The sequence below is a fragment of the Symphalangus syndactylus genome, chromosome 14 (assembly GCF_028878055.3).
Source record: "Symphalangus syndactylus isolate Jambi chromosome 14, NHGRI_mSymSyn1-v2.1_pri, whole genome shotgun sequence".
NCBI classification, from domain to species: Eukaryota; Metazoa; Chordata; class Mammalia; order Primates; family Hylobatidae; genus Symphalangus; species Symphalangus syndactylus.
This window is the reverse complement of record NC_072436.2, coordinates 36,312,949-36,333,427: the sequence shown is the minus strand read 5'-3', so window position 1 is coordinate 36,333,427 and position 20,479 is coordinate 36,312,949. Positions and strand designations below refer to the sequence as shown.

General features: G+C 47.9%; 2 protein-coding genes across 8 annotated transcripts in view; one reads left to right on the top strand and one right to left on the bottom strand.

Annotated features, from left to right (window-relative positions):
* Window positions 1–1,311: 1,311 nt before the first annotated feature.
* On the top strand, window positions 1,312–12,816 carry TGOLN2 (trans-golgi network protein 2). Of its 6 annotated transcripts, XM_055241230.2 has the most exons (6): window positions 1,312–2,937; window positions 3,169–3,315; window positions 3,358–3,917; window positions 4,092–4,388; window positions 5,897–5,980; window positions 8,107–12,816. In XM_055241230.2, the coding sequence occupies exons 1-6, from the start codon at window positions 2,892–2,894 to the stop codon at window positions 8,110–8,112; spliced, it is 1,140 nt and encodes a 379-aa protein (XP_055097205.1). In that variant the 5' UTR covers window positions 1,312–2,891; the 3' UTR covers window positions 8,113–12,816. The 6 variants fall into 6 exon arrangements, with proteins under 6 accessions (XP_055097205.1, XP_055097204.1, XP_055097202.1 ...); XM_055241229.2 differs by having other exon boundaries at window positions 3,358–4,388; XM_055241227.2 differs by having other exon boundaries at window positions 3,358–4,388; window positions 8,087–12,816.
* A 3,895-nt stretch (window positions 12,817–16,711) lies between these two features.
* The window catches only part of TCF7L1 (transcription factor 7 like 1), a 177,973-nt gene continuing 174,205 nt past the window's right edge, over window positions 16,712–20,479 (bottom strand). For both annotated transcript variants that reach the window (XM_055241224.2, XM_055241225.2), the window contains exons 11-12: window positions 19,919–19,994; window positions 16,712–18,069 (exon numbers count right to left, since the gene is read on the bottom strand). In XM_055241224.2, coding sequence (XP_055097199.1) covers window positions 17,636–18,069; window positions 19,919–19,994 — 510 coding nt within the window. In that variant the 3' untranslated portion in view covers window positions 16,712–17,635. The remainder of the gene's footprint in view (window positions 18,070–19,918; window positions 19,995–20,479) is intronic.

The following is a 20,479-nucleotide window of genomic DNA, read 5'->3' as shown; positions in this document are numbered from 1 at the left end:
TTTTCTTTCTGGCAGTTCTTGGAATGTGCATGCACACACACACATTTATGTAAATATTTAATATTTATGTACCCCAAATTGCATGCTCCATGAAGTTAATACCTACCTTAAAAATTTGATATAGGGCCGGGCGCGGTGGCTCATGCCTGTAATCCCAGTACTTTGGGAGGCTGAGGAGGGTGGATCCCCTGAGGTCAGGAGTTCAAGACCAGCCTGACTAACATGGAGAAACCCCATCTCTACTAAAAATACAAAATTAGCTGGGTATGGTGGCGCATGCCTGTAGTCCCAGCTACTCGGGAGGCTGAGGCAGGAGAATCGCTTGAACCCGGGAGGCAGAGGTTGCACTGAGCCGAGAATGCGCCATTGCACTCCATCAAAAAAAATTTTTTTTATATAGTTGTACATATTTATGGGGTACATGTGGTATTTTTATACAGGTATACAATATGTAATGACCAAATCAGGGTAAGTGGGATATCCATCAACTCAAATATTTATCTATTCTTTGTATTGGGAACATTACAATTCTTTTAAAATATACAATGTTATTGTTAACTATATTTTCCTACTGTATTATTGACTACAGAACTTACTCTTTTTATGTATCTGTATTTTTGTACCCATTAACCAACTTCTCTTCATCTTCCCTCCCCTCTTCCCTTCCCACCCTCTTGTAACCACCTCTACTTCCATGAGATCTACTAGTCTCAGCTACTTGGAAGGCTGAGGTGGGGGATCACTAGAACCCGGGAGATGGAGATTGCAGTGAGCTGAGATGGTGCCACTGCACTCAAGCCTGGGTGAAAGAGTAAGACACTGTCTCAAAAAAAAAAAAAAAAAAAAAAAAAACAGAGATGGGATCTTGCCATGCTGCCCAGTCTGGTCTGGAACTTCTGGGCTCATGTGAGCCCCCTGCCTCAGCCTCCCAAAGTGCTGGGATTACAGGAGTAGATATCTCTTTGACATACTTATTTCCTTTCTTTTGGATACATACCCAGCAGTGGGAATACTGGATCATATGGCAGTTCTATTTTTAGTTTTTGAGAAACTCTGTGCTGTTTTTCTTTTTTTTTAAATAGAGACAAGAGTCTTGCTACGTTGCCCAGTCTGATCTCCAACTCCTGGGCTCAAGCCATCTGCCTGCCTCAGCCTCCCAAGGTGCTGGGACTACAGCTGTGAGCCTCCATGCCCTGCCAATACTGTTTTCCATAATGGCTGTACTAATCTACATTCCCACCAACAGGATATTAGCATTCCCTTTTCTTCTCATCCTTGTCACCATTTTGTATTTTTTTTTCTTTTGATAACAGCCATTCTAACTGGGGCTGAGATGATCACTTATTGTGGTTTGGATTTGCATTTCCCTGATGATTAGTGATAGTGAGCATTTTTTCATATACCATTTCTATGTTGGCCATTTGTATGTCATCTTTTGAGATATGTCTATTCAGCAGGTCTTTTGCCCGTTTTTCTTTTTTCTTTTTCTTTTTTTGAGATGGTTGCCTAGGCTGGAGTGCAGTGATAAGATTTTGGCTCACTCACTGCAACCTCCACCTCCCAGGCTCAAGTAATCCTCCCATCCTCAGCCTTCCGAGTAGCTGGGATTACATGCACAGGCCACCATGACTGGCTAATTTTTTGTATTTTTGGTAGACATGGGGTTTCACCATGTTGCTCCGGCGGGTGCCCATTTAATTATATTTTTTCCTTGAGTTTCTTATATATTCTAGTTATTAATTCCTTGTCAAATGGATAGTTTGCGAATAGTTTCTCCCGTTATGTAGGTTGTTTCTTCACTGTTTCCTTTGCTGTGCAGAAGCTTTTTAACTTGATGTAATCTCATATAAGACCTATCATTTCTTAAATCACTGTCTCCAAAGCACCAAGCCTGGCAATCGTTCATAAAGTGATTTCAAACATTTAATGTATAAACATAACAGTAACTGTAAACGGTGAGATACAAAACCATTTACCTGATTATCCCAATATGGGGAGAAAATAAATATGCATAGAAAAGAGAAATACACTAATTAAGAAGGGAAAGAGTCCTTTTTTTTTTTTTTTTACAAAACTAAATGGAAACATAATAAACTAATGTAAGCGGTGACCTGTGGAGTAGGAAGACTTTTCTAAATTCTGTTTACTTTAAAACCCGGTTTTCATTTCTGAAACATTATAATGTATTATCTATTCAAAAACATCAAATGTTTAGAGGGCAGACAATACACTAAAACATTAATAGTGATTATCCTGGAAGGGTAGGAGTCAGGTTTTGTTTTCTGCTTCTGTACTTTTACGATCAGAAAAAGGATGCACTTTTTGGAAAAGATGTTTGGCGACCTCGAAGGACACCGTCTCCGTGGAGTCGGGAAGAAGGAGGGCCAGGATGCGAAGGCAACGCTTTGCAGGTGATCGGATGGATTTGTTCCCACGTGTGAGAGACCAGAGCACAGTACGTTTGTGTACTGCCAGGAGGGAACCACGAAAAAAGCAGAGCATAGAAACGCAAGCACAGGATGGTGGTGGCCAAGAGGCGCCTGCCCCTAGTGACCTCACTTCCGCGGCCAGTGCGAGAGGCGAGAGAGCTCCAGCTCTGCCAGTAAGTTCTCGGAAGCACGAGGCGGAGGGGACGAAAAACGGAAGGCCAGACTGTTGTGGCTGTGGTGGAGACGAGAAACCAGGAAGAAGAGGCTCGCCTTCCACTCGGCGACCGTAAGCGAAGCAGCGGAAGGCGAGCGCAGACATCAGCAGGTGCCGCCTAAATCCCACCCTTCGTCTTGGCGGCAGCGGGAGACGGAGAGACGCGCGCAGCAGGGGCGGGACTGGAGAGGTGCCCCGCGCGCGGATCTCGCGAGAGCGTTAGAGGGCGGAAGCGCTATCCGAGCAGGATGCGGTTCGTGGTTGCCTTGGTCCTCTTCAGCGTCGCAGCGGCGGGTAAGACCCTCCATCCCGCATCCCACTCTTGCCCCCAGATCCCGCATTCTCACCTGGGCAGGTCACCTCTAGGTTCGCTTCTTCCCTGCCCGACCCACCTCTCCGCTCGCCATCGTCTCCCGCCCCACCCCCCAATCCCCATTCCCCCGCTGCTCCAGAGCTCTTCCAGTTCTGAGGAGTTCCTTCTTCCCACCTGCCCTTCTCCGGTGCTAACTCGTTTTTCTATTTCAGGAGCCGCGCCGCTCTTGGGCACCGGAAGTGTCAAGCAGGAAGAAGCTGGAGTACGGCCTTCTACAGAAAACGTCTCCACCCACCCCAGCTTGAGCCAACGGCCTGGAGGCTCTACCAAGTCGGATCCGGAGCCGCAGACTCCAAAAGGCAGCCCTAGCAAGTCTGATCCGGAGCCGCAGACTCCAAAAGACAGCCCTAGCAAGTCGAGTGCGGAGGCGCAGACCCCAGAAGACAGCCCCAACAAGTCGGGTGCGGAGGCAAAGACCCAAAAAGACAGCCCCAACAAGTCGGGTGCAGAGGCAAAGACCCAAAAAGACAGCACTAGCAAGTCGGGTTCGGAGGCGCAGACCACAAAAGACAGCACTAGTAAGTCGGATCCGGAGCCGCAGACTCCAAAAGACAGCACTGGCAAATCGGGTGCGGAGGCGCAGACCCCAGAAGAGAGCCTCAACAAGTCGGGTGCGGAGGCAAAGACCCAAAAAGACAGCCCTAGCAAGTCAGGTTCGGAGGCGCAGACCACAAAAGATGCCCCTAATAAGTCGGGTGCGGACGGCCAGACCCCAAAAGACGGCTCCAGCAAGTCGGGTGCGGAGGATCAGACCCCAAAAGACGTCCCTAACAAGTCGGGTGCGGAGAAGCAGACTCCAAAAGACGGCTCTAACAAGTCCGGTGCAGAGGAGCAGGGCCCAATAGACGGGCCTAGCAAGTCGGGTGCAGAGGAGCAGACCCCAAAAGACGGCCCTAACAAGGTGGTTCCAGAGCAGCCTTCCCGGAAAGACCATTCCAAGCCCATTTCCAACCCTTCTGATAACAAGGAGCTCCCCAAGGCTGACACAAACCAGCTTGCTGACAAAGGGAAGCTTTCTCCTCATGCTTTCAAAACCGAATCTGGGAAGGAAACTGACCTCATTTCTCCCCCGCAGGAGGAAGTTAAGTCTTCAGAGCCTACTGAGGATGTGGAGCCCAAAGAGGCTGAAGATGATGATACAGGACCCGAGGAGGGCTCACCGCCCAAAGAAGAGAAAGAAAAGATGTCCGGTTCTGCCTCCAGTGAGAACCGTGAAGGGACACTTTCGGATTCCACGGGTAGCGAGAAGGATGACCTTTATCCGAACGGTTCTGGAAATGCCAGCGCGGAGAGCAGCCACTTCTTTGCATATCTGGTGACTGCAGCCATTCTTGTGGCTGTCCTCTATATCGCTCATCACAACAAGCGGAAGGTAAGTCGACAGCGGCCTTCCGGAGGGGAGTGGGGTTTCCAGCACCCTGGAAGCTTGGGTGTGGGTGGGTATCCCGTCACTAGATGCCCGTGAGCACTGGGGACTTTAAAACAAACTTCAGTTTTTTCCTCAGGCCCTATTAGGCCTCTTTACTGTTGTTTTGTGAGTCGTGTTTTCATCCTGTCACCTGTTTACTCTGAGTGTCCTCTGCTACTGCATTAGGAGCCAAGTTAGGACATTATTAGGATCTGACCTGACTTGGAATCTCCTCCCATAACTTTGCACTTAGGCCCTTCACAGCCTCAGAGGACCTGAGTACTTGACAGTTAAAGCACGTACCTTCCATCCTATTTCCATTCTTGAGACGATATATAATTTCTAGCTTCCTTTCCCAACATTCTCTCTTCTATCAGCAGTGGCACAAAGAATGGTTTCAATTACTCCGCCTTCGATACCAGCAGCAAAGAGCCCAGGGACTTCTGCAGTTAATAATAATTAGAAGAAGGCCCAGAAATTGCACAGACACGTACACCTGTTACTTTTTCAGCCGGGTTTGGTCTGTTTATTAGCAACCACTCTAATGACAAAATGATTGCATTTCATATTGAGCCCCCAAAATTTAGAAGCTAGTTTCTGTAACCTGCTTAAATTTGGAGAGTGCACTTCTGGCCATAAGGCCTGTGGCTATAAAGAATAGAGGGGAAGACCTTTAGTAAAAATGTGCATTCCTGGCTGGGTGCAGTGGCTCATGCCTCTAATCCCAGCACTTTGGGAGGCCGAGGCAGGAGGATCGCTTGAGCCCAGGAGTTCGAGACCAGCCTGGCCAACATAACAAGACCTCGTCTCTACATATAATAAAAAAATTAGCCAGACATGGTGGTGGACGTGTGTGGTCCCAGCTACTCAGGAGGCTGAAGTGGGAGGATGGCTTGACTGTGGGAGGCCGAGGCTTCAGTGAGCCATGATCACACCATTGCACTCCCGCCTGGGTGACAAAGTGAGACCTTGCCTCAAAGAAAAAAAAAGTGTATTTCTTATTCTACGTCCAAGTGTCCATTATGCAGGGTAACCTTGGTCATGAAATGAGAGTGACAAAGAGTATAGTTGATGTAGCAGCGTGGGGTGAAAGAGTACATTTGTAGATAGGAAATTCTGATTCTGATTTTTTTTTTTTAAGGAATGTCCTATCCTAGATATCTCTAGGAAGGAGTTGATAGATCTTTGACTGTGTACCTTTGAATAAATCAGACAGACTTCCTCCCACACGCTAGAGCTCAGACAGCCTTCTATTTGTTATTTCATATTAAGCAATACAGAGGATTCTGATGTAATTAGGCTCTGTCTTTCTTAAAATGGTTATAGTTTAAATAGACCTCTGTGAGTGTACTGCTCTTTCTACAGTCAGGGTCATTAACAAATATGCTACCAGGTGACTACCTCTGATTTCAGAGACTGAACTATGTCATTACAGAGCCACCTGTTAATCATTTTCTTTTTCCTTTCCTCAGATCATTGCTTTTGTCCTGGAAGGAAAAAGATCTAAAGTCACCCGGCGGCCAAAGGCCAGTGACTACCAGCGTTTGGACCAGAAGGTAAGGAAGGAGGAGCCAGGTCCACGGGAGGGCTAGGAGGGATAGGCAACATCAGATGGACCCAGTAGTGGGCTTGCATTTGCCTTGAGGCAGCAGTGGCCGATTCTGGGGGTGCTGTTGCTGTTGCATTCGCCCTTTCTAGACAACAAACTAGAAACATCTAGATACACATATCTATGACGTTAGAGCTAGCAGAGACCTTCGAATACTCTACAGCAGCTACCTCCCTTGACAGATGAGGAAATAGGCCCACGCAGAAACACTGTTTTTTTTTTTTTTTCTCGCTAAGTTTCTACTGCAAGTTAGTAGCAAACTCAGGACCTGATGGCAGCTTTCTGCATTCTACCAGCGCTCCATAAACTTTAACAGGCATTTGAATCACCTTGGGGAATTTTGATAAAAAGCATTATCTGATTCATTAGATGTGAGGTGCAGCCAATATTTCTACATTCTTTTTTTTTTTTTTTTGGAGGCGGAGTTTCGCTCTTGTTGCCCAGGCTGGAGTACAATGGTGCAATCTCGGCTCACTACAACCTCTGCTTCCTGGGTTCAAGCGATTCTCCTGCCTCAGCCTCCCGAGTAGCTGGATTTTACAGGTGCCACCACCACGTCCAGCTAATTTTGTATTTTTAGTAGAGACAGGGTTTCTCCATGTTGGTCAGGCTGGTCTCAAACTCCCAACCTCAGGTGATCTGCCTGCCTCAACCTCCCAAAGTGCTGGGATTACAGGCATGAGCCACCATGCCCGGCCTGTGTCTACATTCTTAGGAAGTTCCCAGGTGAAACCAAATGCCGCTGGATCCACACTTTATGTGATAAAGTGCTAGACTATGCTCCCTGGAAACACTAGCCCGGAAGCACATAGGCCTCCAACTCCCCACATCAGCCTGGCTTAAGCACTGTAGGCTGGAGTTCCTGAGTACAGCCAATCCATTCCTCTGTTAGACAGATAAGCCCTCCTTCCACCCCATGGCAGCAGAGCTGAGCAAGGGTCTCTCTAAAGGCAAGCTGTCTAAGCAAGAAGACTGTACTCTCACTGCATTGCCACCAGCATGCACCCTTCCTTTTGCTTTCAGCATAGCAACAGGCAGGACATTGACAAAGAACCATTGGTGGCCCAACTCTGAATTATTCCCAGACTTCCTACAGGGAACACGATTCTCTTGTACAACTCAATATTAGCTACAGAAGGAGCCACTGAGCTCAGAACATCTTTGCGAACTAGTCCAGTAGGCTAGCTTTACAATTTAGCTCTGGACTACTACCTTTTCAGATAATTGACTTTAAGGATTTCCCCCTTTTATGATTTTTGTTTATTTGTTTTTGAGACGGAGTCTCGCTCTGTCGTCCAGGCTGGAGTGCAGTGGCGCAATCTTGGCTCACTGCAACCTCCACCACCTGGGTTCAAGCAATTCTCCCGCCTCAGCCTCCCGAGTAGCTGGGATTACAGGTGCCCACCACCACGCCCAGCTAATTTTTAGATTTTTAATAGAGACGGGGTTTCACCCTTTTGGTCAGGCTGGTCTTGAACTCCTGACCTCAAGCGATCCACCCACCTCAGCCTCCCAGAGTGCTGGGATTACAGGCGTGAGCCACCGTGCCCGGCTTATGATTTTAAAAAAAATACACGTGGCTGGGCATAGTGGTTCACGCCTGTAATCCCAGCAGTTTGGGAGGCCAAGGCAGACAGATCACCTGAGGTCAGGAGTTCGAGATCAGTCTGGCCAACATGGTGAAACCCCATCTGTACTAAAAATACAAAAATTAGCTGAGCATGATAATCCCAGCTACTACTGAGGAGGCCGAGGTGGGAGAATTGCTTGAACTTCAGAGGCAGAGGTTGCAGTGAGCCAAGATCACGCCACTGCACTCTAGCCTGGGTGACAGAGCAAGACTCCGTCTCAAAAAAAAAAAAACCACCAACAAAAAACACATGTAAATAATTCACAACAGTTCAGAACAGTATGAAGCAGAAGCCAGGATTCCTCTCTCTCCATCAAGTGTATATCTTTCTAGTGTAAGGTTTCATTTCAAACTTTAAAAATCATTTTGTGTGGTGGGTCAGTATGTCTTAATTCTGAATGTTTTCCCTGCACCTCCTAAAAGATCTTTTTTTCCCCCCAAAGTCCTAACAGAATGGTATATTCCTCTGGGAAAAGATGAACGTCACCAATGGATTGTGCTGCTCTCGTTTCAGCTTTGATTTTTTTGTCCTTGAGAACCTTGTCCTCCCTGCTGATTTGTTTCTAAATCAAAAGAAATGAAGAAAAAAGTACTGTGACCTAAGAGATACCCTCCTCTAGGATTTAGTGGTGGGTCTGGGCTGGTGGAGGTAGGGGGCTGCTTTGGGCTTTGCACCTGCACTTTGGTGACATCGTTCTTCTGTGCTCCCTTTATTTATGCTGGTGGCTTCCATCCATTCCTCCTCTGAGTGTGAGTGGAGGGGCATATGGAAACACGGCTATGACCAAAGGGAGATCCCAGCCTGGACAGGCTGTGCTGCTGACCATCCTCCCTGGGGCCCGGGCGCTGTAGGAAAGTTGGTCCTTGACTGTGGCATTGCACTCTGCACTGTTTCTCTCTGCAGACCTAGGGGAAAACTGCATGTAGAAGTGCTTTTCTACTAAGGCCTCTTACTTTGGGGGGATGTGCCCTACAAAAGACATAGAAGATGGGGAAATGCCGATGGGCAAAGAGCTACTTTGAATACATAATTCTCTTCAAAGACTTTAGCGGCAAACCAAAACAGCAGGTTAAAAAAAAATGCTTTTTTGGGTGCAAGTCTAACCTGTCTAGCATGAGATCTTCTTGATTTTCTGATTATTTTATGTAGCTTGAGACAAAGTGAATCAACTTCCACTTGGTTGTACTGAGCATAAAACAGAACTTGGGCTTCCTGGCAGTGAGGCCACTGTCCCATCACAGATTTTTAAAATAAATATGATTTGAAGTAGTGTGATCTTTCACACAATCACACTCAGTAGGAACTTTTTGAAATAGGGCAAGTTCATGTTTCATGCGAGAAAACATGAAGGAGGGTTTTGGTTTTGGTCTGCAGTTTTTCCAAAGGGCTTTTATGAGATACATTTCCCACAAAGTCCATTTTGCCTTTGTTGCCTAAAACAGACAAAATAGACTTAGATTTATTAATAGAAACTATACTCTCTGCCCATTTTTACCTCAGTGTATTTAATGGTCCTTTAATCTGCTATAAGATGCCAAGGGTATTTGATAAAAATTCTTCTTCCATGCCATGTCAGGAGTTAACACAAATGAAGAAATTCCATGGGTTCCACTGGGATAAGTGAGGGTAGTGTCTTGGACCACACTATTGTTTGAAGGTTTATCTCTTCTAGTCATGCTTTACCACATTGTAGAGAGCCTAAAGAGAGTTGTTTCTGAGCTGATCTCAGGGAAATAAAAATAACTTGGGAGATGAGGGAAATAAGATGAATTCTGTGCTGTCAAGGCAGTAAGTCTGAAGAAAGGACCATGCTTCTTATATTATCTTCCACCTTGCTTAAAACAGCCCATAGCTTTGAGTTGACATTTTCATTCTTGGCGGGTAGCCTACTTTATGAAGGTAAGGAATGAACTCCTACCCTTCTTGGGTCATTCTCTGTACTGATGCGTCAGTCTTGTAATACCTCGCACCAACCTGAGGAATCTTTTAGGCTCCTCTAGCATCCCCTAAGACTGTGGCTATTTCACTTCTCTCTCCCTGCCTGCCTCCCTTTTCTCTGCCTTTCCCCTCCTCATGTTTTCTGGTTGTGCGCATCTGTACCAGCTCCTTTCCTTCCACCTTCATATGTACCCAGATTTTTCTGTTCCCATTTGTCCTATTTGTTATTCATCCCACTGCTCAACTTCTCCGGTATGTTGCTTCCGTTAAGTTGCCATTCATTCTCTTCATGACTTTTACTAACTCACTTCGGTCTCTGTCTGTCAACTAAGCTTTTCTAAAGGTTACCAGTTATCAGATCACCAAATCCATGGCTTTTTCTCAAAGCTTAGTCTTGTCCCTGATAGAACTGGACACTATTGACCATCCAGATGGAAATTCCCCTTTCTTGGTGTCTCTGACAAATGGTCCTTTGCCGTATCTTGTGCTGGTGAGGAAGAGGCCCTCAAAGCCGGGCCTCTCTATTCCTTTGACTGTCTCCTCAGCCATTCACCCATTCTTCATCCTCGGAGTGAGTGATTCCCAAGTCTTTGCCTTGGCTTAGTTCCTAAAGAACCCAGTCCTGCTGGTATCGAATAGTTCAGCTTGGTTGTCACTGAAAGGAATTTCTCTCTTCTGCCCATCGACCTGCCCCTCCCAACTGTCCAGGACAGTCTTCAGTCACCTGAATTCCTAACTGCAGACTTTTGCCGTTTTTCTCTCTCATTACCAAAGTCCTATCCATTTTTTTTTTAATAAAAGATCCTTAGCTACAGTCTTTCCATTTTCCTTGCTTCTCTTGTTGCACACCCCCAACCCATTTTGCTTCTTTCTTGGATTTTGTTTTTTCAGATCCACATTTATCGCGTTTCCTGTCCAGTTTCTTGGAAAGGAGCTCAATCTTGGAAAGACTGATCTTTCCAAAATATTTTCCCTGGTCTGAAGCTTTGGTCTGAACTTCTCAAGGCTTAGAGAATCCAGTTACAGACCTTTTGGGGTTCAGGATGCTACAGATTGACACCCTCCTGCCTGTCTTTCTCTGCATCTCAACCTGGCCAAGGCCCCTCCTGTGGGGTGCCCATCTGTGCCTTTATTCTGGCTGTGCCCTCGACTTTCCAGCTTCCCATGGTTCTTTGGTTAGGTTTCTCTCCCTTCTCTTCTTTCTCCTGCCTTCCCCAATCTGCCTGTTTCTTCAGGGCCCAGTTCGTTTCCTCGTACACCTTCCTCACTACCCCACCCCACATGGTCGACTCTTTCCCTTAGCTTCACTAGCTCTTCATCATGCCACTCATTTTAAACTTCAGCAAAACAGAGCAGTCAGGATCTGATGTCTTTCTGGTCTCCCTAAGAAAACTAAGCTCTTGAGGGACAGCCCTTGGCAATGCTTTCCTATCTGCTGAGCATGGTGACCTTCCTTAGGACTTCCAGAGTTCAGTTCCTTCTGGCAGAGAGGTTTTCTTTCTCCATGCCATATGGATGTGACTTAAATGAGGGGTCCCACAGCTTTTCCTGGCTACCACTTGCTATGACCTTATACATGTTGGGGTTTGCTCTTAAAGAGGAGAACAGGAAGAAAGGTTGGTTTCAGAAACCAAAAGGGTCGGCAGTGGACGCGTACATTTTGTCACGGAGTCCACAGAGCTGAGCTTTTGAGTAGACTCTGAGAAGTATCATTGCTTGTGTTGAAAGAATACAACAGGATTTAAGTTTCTCTTTAGAAATTGCACTGAAGAAAGGCCGGGTGCAGTGGCTCACCCCTGTAATCCCAGCACTTTGGGAGGCCGAGGCGGGCAGAACATGAGGTCAAGAGATCGAGACCATCCTGGCCAACATGGTGAAACCCCGTCTGTTATAAAAATACAAAACTTAGCCGGGCATGGTGACGTGCACCTGTAGTCCCAGCCACTAGATAGGCTGAGGCAGGAGAATTGCTTGAATCCGGGAGGCAGAGGTTGCAGTGAGCCGAGATCATGCCACTGCACTCCAACCTGCCAATAGAGCGAGACTCCGTCTCAAAAAAAAAAAAAAAGAAATAGCACTGAAGAAAATACTGCACATCAAAGGAAAACTTATTTTCTGCATGGTGTCTTTTCAAAGATGAATATTTGAAGCATGTTTCCTAGAGATTGTGTGGATGAGGGTGAGCTGGCTGAGGCATCGCTCAAGCTGGGGGGTGGTGTGTAAGAAGCACGTGCAGCCACAAGAGGCACCTCCTGTAGTCAGCTAAGGGCTTCCCTTTCTGTGCCCAGCTTTTGGGTGAAGGGTGATTTCTATTAGACAAATCTGTGCTTCAGTCATAGATGTTAATAGAGGAAGCAGTTTTCCTGCTGCAGATTCCTGAATAGAGTTGCTGAAAGAGTCTACTTCTGGACTCAGGGCAAGTTGAAGGCCAGTCCGTGTAGAAAGGTTGAGGCAACGGGGAAAGACCTGACAGCTAGTTACATATGCTCTGACATAGTCCCCCCATGATGGCTTCCAGTGACACTTGTGCTGATAGAATTCTAAACCTCTGGAATTTCCCTGCTGGCGACTTCTATGGCCCTTGATTGTACAGGGTAATCTGATGCCAGATGCTGTGGGCGTGATGAGAACTAGAGCATTGCAGCGTGGAGGAAACTGTGTGAGGCACCAGACCCTGTGCTTCTGCAGGCCATTTTCTGAAAACCACTGTTAGGAAGGTTGGGTTTGGCATGACTTGCTTGAGCAAGGGTCCTGGGGAGAGATTTTGAGGTTTAATTTAACGATATATCCAGAGCTAACAGTGACTCAACTCGGCTAGTTCTGCAAGTCAGATGTAAACTTAGAGTCTCCTTTGTGAAGGGTTTGGGTCTAAGCTGTATAGTATGTCAAACTGCCAGTAAGCTAGCCCCTCACTCTCCGATAGATATTCCTTTAATTCACCAGACTTCATGTTCGATAGATTAACGGTTGAAATTGTTTCTCTTCTTTTGTGTTTTCCCAGTTAATAGATGGCCACTGTTTCCACAACGTTTTATATTTTCAGTTTTTTGTAACTTAACTATAATTACTTAATTTTATTTTTTTAAAGCTTGTTGTGGTCTAATGAGAAGTATTTTCCAGTGCATAATGTTTTCTGAGCTTCTGTAAATGCCATCCCAATGTAGTTTTGTTTTGTTGAACAGAAACCAAAATAAATTTCAAAATGTTAAAGCAATGGATTAATACATTTATTTATTTATTTATTTTATTTTTGAGACAGAGTCTTGCTCTGTTGCCAGGCTGGAGTGCAGTGGTGCGATCTCAGCTCACTGCAACCTCCGCCTCCCGGGTTCAAGCAATTCTCCTGCCTCAGCCTTCCGAGTAGCTGGGACTACAGGTGCACGCCACCATGCCCAGCGAATTTTTGTATTTTTAGTGGAGACGGGGTTTCACCATGTTGGCCAGGATGGTCTCAATCTCTTCCTTGTGATCCGCCCACCTTGGCCTCCCAAAGTGCTGGGATTACAGGCATGAGCCACCGTACCCGGCCAGCTTTGTTCATGTAACTAAATATTTGTGAGGCCCTCAGGTTGTGTTCAGGAGGAAGAGACACAGGAACAGGGATGGAGGGCAAGAGGGACAGATGGCTGTAGCTGGGCTGCCTGGGTGAGATGCTGGGGCCTGGCCAGGATAGTGTCAGTGCCCAGAGGTCCTGGGACAGGGGAGAAGGGAGGTCAGGGTCACAGAGAGAAAGGTGGGAAGTAGCAAAGGCAGAATCTGCCTGTGCACCATGCCCGACCCCCCTGCTCTGCCCCTGGGCCGTCTCTGCCTCATCCCCTCAGCTCCCCAGGTCTGAGAGAGGGGAGGCCGAGCAGGCTGCAGGCCCAGCCACGTGGGGCAGGGGAAAGAGAGGCTGGCATTGGTGGAGCCACTCACTGCACTGCCAGTCATATAAAGAAGTCTATCACACAGAATTATATGCAGTATATAGTACCTTTTTTTTTTTTTTTTTTTTTTTTTTGAGACAGAGTCTCGATCTTGTCTCTCAGGCTGGATTGCAATGGCACAATCTCGGCTCACTGCAACCTCCACTTCCTGGCTTCAAGTGATTCTCTGGCCTCAGCCTCCTGAGTAGCGGGGACTACAGGTGGCTGCCACCATGCCCGGCTAAGTTTTGTATTTTTAGTAGAGAGAAGGGTTCACCATGTTGGCCAGGCTGGTCTCGAACTCCTGACCTCAGGTGATCTGCCCACCTCGGCCTCCCAATGTGTTGGGATTACAGGCGTGAGCCACTGCACCCAGCCTATAGTACTTTTTAATGAAAGAAATGACTGTGTTACTGGTTTATGTATTTGCTATATTTTTATTGTTTTAGACAAAAAAGTTTAAGAAGTAAAAAAAAAAAGTTTTTGTTTTTGTTTTCTTTGAGAGGGAGTCTCGCATTGCTGCCCAGACTGGAGTGCAGTGGCACGATCTCAGCTCACTGCCATCTCCTCCTCCCGGGTTCAAGAGATTCTCCTGCCTCAGCCTCCCTAGTAGCTGGGATTACGGGCGCCCGCCACCATGTCCGGCCAATTTTTATATTTTTAGTACAGTTGGGGTTTCGAGGTCATGGTCTCAAACTCTTGACCTCAAGTGATCTGCCCACCTTGGCCTCCCAAAATGCTGAGATAAGCAGGCATAAGCCACTGCACCCAGCCCCAAAAAAGACTTTAATTGGAAAAAAGCTCATAGAATAAGGATATGAAGAAAATATTTTTGTGCAGCTGTACAATGTATTTGCGTTTTAAGCTAAGTGTTATTACAAGAGTCAAAAAGTGTTTAAGTTGATAAAGTAAAAAAGTTAAACTAAGGTTAATTTATTCTTGAAGAAAGAAGAATATTTCTTTATAAACCTAGTGTTGCTTAAGTGTACAGCGTTACGGTTACTCACCACTCACTGACGCACCCAGAGCAGTTCCCAGTCCCGCAAGCTCCATGCCTGGGAAATGCCCTATACAGCTATGCCATCTTTTATCTTTTTTTTTTCCCAAGACAGAGTTTTGATCTTGTTGCCCAGGCTGGAGTGCAACGGTGTGATCTCGGCTCACTGCAACCTCTGCCTCCTGGGTTCAAGCAATTCTCCTGCCTCAGCCTCCTGAGTAGCTGGGATTACAGGCGCCCGCCACCACGCCCAGTTAATTTTTGTATTTTTAGTAGAGATGGGGTTTCATCATGTTGGCCAGGCTGGTCGCTAACTCCTGACCTCAGGTGATCCACCCTGCTTGGCCTCCCAAAGTGCTGGGATTACAGGCTTGAGCCACCACACCCGGCCCATCTTTTATCTTTTACACCAGATTTTACTGCACCTTTTCTGTGTTTTGTTTTTGTTTTTTTGAGAAGGAGTCTCACTCTGTCGCCCAGGGTGGAGTGCAGTGGTGCGCTTTTGGCTTTCTGCAACCTCTGCCTCCCGGGTTCAAGTGATTCTTGTGCCTCAGCCTCCTAAGTAGCTGGGATTACAGGCATGTGCCACATGCCTGGCTAATTTTTGTATTTTTAGTAGAGATAGGGTTTCAACATGTTGGCCAGGCTGGTCTCGAACTCCCCACCTGAGGTGATCTGCCTGCCTTGGCCTCCCAAAGTGCTGGGATTACAGGCGTGAGCCACCACGCCCAGCCACCTTTTCTATGTTTAGATACACAAACGCTCACGACTGTGTCACAATCACCTACAGTATTCAGTACAGTAGCATATGCTGTACAGGCTTGTAGCCTAGGAGCAATAGGCTATACCATATAGCCTAGGTGTGTACACCATCTAAGTTTTTCTAACTACACTCTATGATGTTCGCACAATAAAATTGCCCAACGACGCATTTGTGAGAACGTTGTCTCAGTTGCTAAGTGATGCATGACTGTATATGAAATGTCTAGAATAGAAAAGTTTGGAGACAGAAAGTAGATTAGTGGTTGCCTAGGGCTGGAGGAGATGGGCAAAATGTGGAGTGATTTTCAAAGGATATGGGGCTTCCTTTGGGGCTGACAAAAACTTCCTAAAATTGACTATGGTGATAGGTGCACAACTCTGAACATACAGCCAATGAATTGTCTACTTTTTTTTCTTTTCTGAGATGAAGTTTTCCTCTGTTGTCCAGGCTGGAGTGCAGTAGTGCCATCTTGGCTCACTGCAACCTCCGCCTCCCTGGTTCAAGCGATTCTCTTGTCTCAGCCTCCCGAGTAGCTGGGATTACAGGCACGCACCATCATACCTGGCTAAGTTTTGTATTTTTAGTAGAGACGGGGTTTCGCCATGTTGGCCAGGCTGGTCTCGAACTCCTAACCTCAGGTGATCCACCCGCCTCGGCCTCCCAAAGTGCTGGAATTACAGGTGTGAGCCATCGCACCCAGCCTGAATTGTATACATTTTTTGTTTGAGGCAGAGTCTTACTCTGTTGAGAAGGCTGGAATGCAGTGGCACAATTATAACTCACTGCAGTCCTGAGCTCCTGGGCTCAAGCGATCCTCCTGCCTCAGCCTCCTGGGTAGCCGGGACTACAGGCTTGTGTGCCACCATCCCCAGCTAGTTTTTTTTTTTTTTTTTTTTTAAAGAGATCAGGTCTTGCTATGTTGCCCAGGCTAGTCCTGAACTCCTGGCCTCAAGTCACCTTCCTGCCTCAGCCTCTCAAAGCATTGGGATTATAGGCAAGAGCGGCTCTGCCCAGCTGAACTGTATACTTTAAATGGGTGAAGTGTAACTTTAAATGGCTGAAGTATATCTCCATAAAGCTGTTACAAAAAAATTAATTGTGGTGCTAGATACTATGGAAAGTATCCAAAAGATGCTTCCTCACATCTCGGCAATTACAAGTCAAATGAGTGATAGAAGCATAAGCTGAATGTCATTCCAGGTGGCAAATTCATTTAAATCAACTGTGAAAATGATTACCCCCTTTGCAGTTCAGTCATGGACACTGACTGGCCTATGTACATTTGAGACAGGAAGCTGGGCTCAGGTTTTCCAAGGGTGTCAGGCATGCCTTACATTCCCCTGTGGCAAGTGGCAATCCTTTGCATGTCTGCAAAAGTCTAACACAGGGTTTGGGAGTGAAACAGGTGGTTTGATTCAACAAAAGCACTAAAGAAACACTCAGAAAAGGTCTTGCAACTGCAATTTTATTTTCTTTTGTGAAAATAAACAACTGGGAGTTTAAATTGCTCCAAAAACCATAAAAACAAAAAGAAATACACAAAGAAGAAGCATGTGAGGTGATGGGGAAGGGAACAGGGTCTCTAGAACTTTGGCAGATTGTGCTGGCACGGACCCAGGTGACAGGAGCCAGACCATGGGGCTGGTCCTGCCTGCCACTCTGGGACTGAGGGGATGATCGCCACTGGCAAGGACGGGGAGGAACACAGACTTCTTTGCTGAGGAAGTGGCAGGCACCTTGAATCCCTTTAAATGCGGGGGTTGGGGGCAAACCATTTCAGGGGACCGCTTTCTCCACTGAAAGCTGGGGCTGGCGAGTTCGGGCCCACTGAGGGAGGGGACGCTGGTGGCAGCAAATCAGGCCAAGATGTCTTCTCACATGGTGATGGCCTCACACTGGGCAGAGGACAGAGGACGAAGAAGAACCCATGGTATTGAGCAGACAATGAAAACTTGGGCTGGGTAACAGGAAATGTCACAATGGCAGAGCTGCAGACGGAGTGGGGGAAGCTGGGGCAGGCAGCGGGGGCGAGAAGAGACAGGAGACAGAAAGTGCAAGAGAGGTAGAGAGAGAGGCGCCCTCTGCCCAGGTCCATCCACCACAGCACCTACAGGACAAACAGCACGCTACTTTTCAGTTCTCTTTCTTATAAAGATTTTTTTTTTGTTGTTTTGTTTTGTTTTTTATAAAAGCCTTAAGATCAGCTACTGGTTACATCTACAAACTGTAAAGTGCTGTTGTTACCAGCCACTTTACAGAACAGTCCAGAGTGGTCAAATATTGACCAATAAAGTCTCCTTTTTCTTTTTCTTCTGAATCATTACTACTCAGTGAGTCACGTGACAGCCTGCAGGGGTCAGGGGGCAGCTTAGTGGGCAGACTTGGTGACCAGGGAAAGAGGCTGGGCCTGTAGCACCGGGAGGGCCTGGTGGGCATGGAGCGTGGTGGGGAAGGACGGGGGAGAGGCCAGCAGAGCTGTGGGCATGGACCCAAGGGGGAGGGGCCGGGACAGGAGGGGAGGCTGGCTGCCCATCTGCCCAGAGGAGGAGGCTGCAGCCTTGGCTGACAGGAAGGCAGCAGAGTGGAGAGCCAGCTGGGCCCGGGTTTCTGGTTTGGTGGTGAGGGAGAGGGGCTGGGCTTGCTCCGAATGGGTGGCAGCAGGGGCAGCTGGTGAGGCCAAAGCTGCAGAGGGGGTGGCCGGGGAGTCCAGCATGCTCCCGTGGGAGGAGGCAGGGCTGTCACAGGGCTTCTCGGGGGGCAGGTACTGAACACATGGCTTCTTGCTCTTGGAGGCCAGGGCACCTAGGGGGAAAATACAAGAAAGAGTGAGCAGCTATAGCTCTGTGAGAGGTGGAGGCTGAGGAACAGCCCTGGCGATACACATGCTTTGGAGACATAGGGATGCTCTTGGCGAGGACCTGACATTACTTCCAAGGCTTTCAAGACTAGGAAACTGCATTCACAAATACCCAGTGCACAGAGAAGAGGCAACGCCCAAACTGATGAAGATCCACCCAGCATCAGATTGGAGAGAAGACGGCTCAGTGTCTCACAGGACCGCCCTCCTTTCCTAAAGCTCGTAACTTTTGGGATGAATATCCAGTTTGCTTTGAAATCTTTGGCTTATGGTATTAATACAGTCAGAGAAAGTGCATGTCTGCTGAGCAGCGTGCCAGACAGTGGGTTCTGTAGCACACACGGGTTCCACTCATGTGCGCTCCTATGTATAATGGAAGGAAGGAAGGAAGGGAGGAGGGGAGGGAGGAGGGGAGGGAAGGAAATAGGGAGGGAGGGAAGGAGAAATGGGAGGGAGGGAGGGAAGGAGAAATGGGGGGAGGGAGAAAGGGAGGGAGGGAGAAAGGGAGGGAAGGAGGGGGGAAGGGAGGGAAAAAGGGAGGGAGAAAGGGAGGAAGGGAGGGGGAAAGGGAGGAAGGGAGGGGGAAGGGAGGGAAAGAAAGGGAGGAAGGGAGAATGTGAGGGAGGGGGGAAAGGGAGGGAGGAAGGGAGGGGGAAAGGGAGGAAGGGAGGGGGAAGGGAGGGAAGGAGAATGGGAGGGAAAGAGGGAGGAAGGGAGAATGTGAGGGAGGGAGAAAAGGAGGGAGGGGGAAAGGGAGGGAAGGAGAATGGGAGGGAAGTCGAAAGGGAGGGAGGGAAGGAGAATGGGAGGGAAGGCAAAAGGGAGGGAGGGAGAAAGGGAGGGAGGGAGGGAGGAAGGAAGGAAGGAAGGAAGGAGAGAGATTGAAAACACGTTACATTGCCGGGCGCGGTGGCTCATGCTTGTGATCCCAGCACTTTGGGAGGCCGAGGTGGGCGGATCACGAGGTCAGGAGATCGAGACCCCGGTGAAACCCCATCATCTCTACTAAAAATACAAAAAAATTAGCCGGGTGTGGTGGCGGGCGCCTGTAGTCCCAGCTGCTCGGAGAGGCTGAGGCAGGAGAATGGCGTGAACCCGGGAGGTGGAGCTTGCAGTGAGCCAAGATTGTGCCACTGCACTCCAGCCTGGGCGACAGAGCGAGACTCCGTCTCAAAAAAAAAAAAAAGAAAACACTTTACATCGTGCAAGCAGCGATACACTTGTCCTGGAGTGAGCATGAGATGGGGGCGTGACCTAAATATTAATAATAATCGTCACAGTGTGAGCATCTTTCTGTGCTAGGCATGGTGCTGGTATATAGAGATTTTATACACTGTTTTGACACAAAGTGCCTCCTAAACCCAAGCAAACTATTTTTTCTGGTGTTCAACCAAAGAAACATCCGAGGAAACCCCGGGCTCTCCTGGATCCACTGACAGGTGGGATGTCAGGGGCTCATGTGCTGCCTTCCTAAGGGTATTTCAAAGACAATTTCAACCTCATTCCATTAACCCTCAGGTAGGATGATTCACTTTTCAATGGAATTAAAGTGTCTGGGCTTTGAAGTGACAAAGTCCTGGGATCAAATCCTACCACCACCACTGAAGCAGAGTGCCTGGGAAAATGCCTTCACATCTCAGAGTCTCTTAGGTGGCCACCTCGAGAAAGGGGTAATAACACCCGCCCACGAATACCAAGGCAGAAGCCCTGACCCATCAGGGAGCTAGAGAAAGCATGGGCAGGTGTGGCTGTGACGGAAGGAAAAGCAGAAGAGGCCAGTGCCCCCAGACGCACCCTCTGCCTCCTGGACTTGCTGCTGTGACTGTGTCTGGGACAGCTGCTTTTCTCTCTTCCTCTTCTTTTTCTTACCCTGGAAAATACAGCCAAAGGAAGAGGTAAGCTGGGAGAGAAGAATGCTGGCTTCTCAGGGGCTCCCAGATCGGAGAGAAGACAGGACGTTGCCCTTTACTGCTCTTGATCCCTCACGGAGGGTGTGGAAAGATGATTCAGATCACAGCTGTGGAAGCCCGCGAGGAGGCAGAGGGAGCCCTTCCTCCCCTACAAATGCGTTTCCCCTTCAGGTCGGGTGTCCAGGCCTTCTTGGAAGGCCTCCTCCCTCCACTGCCCTTCAGACTCTGTTTTTCCATTTCTCTCCCTAGAACAGTGCTTCTAGATCTTTTCTGAGGGGTCCCAGGTCCCTTTGAAAGTTTGATGCAACTGTGGGTCCTCTTACCAGGAAAAAAGCAAAGAAGAACACGCATGCAAAAATTGGCTTGGTTTCCGGGAGCTGAGAGACACACCCCCTGAGGCTCACACACTGGTCTTTGAGCCCTGGGTTAGGAGTGGCTGGAGACA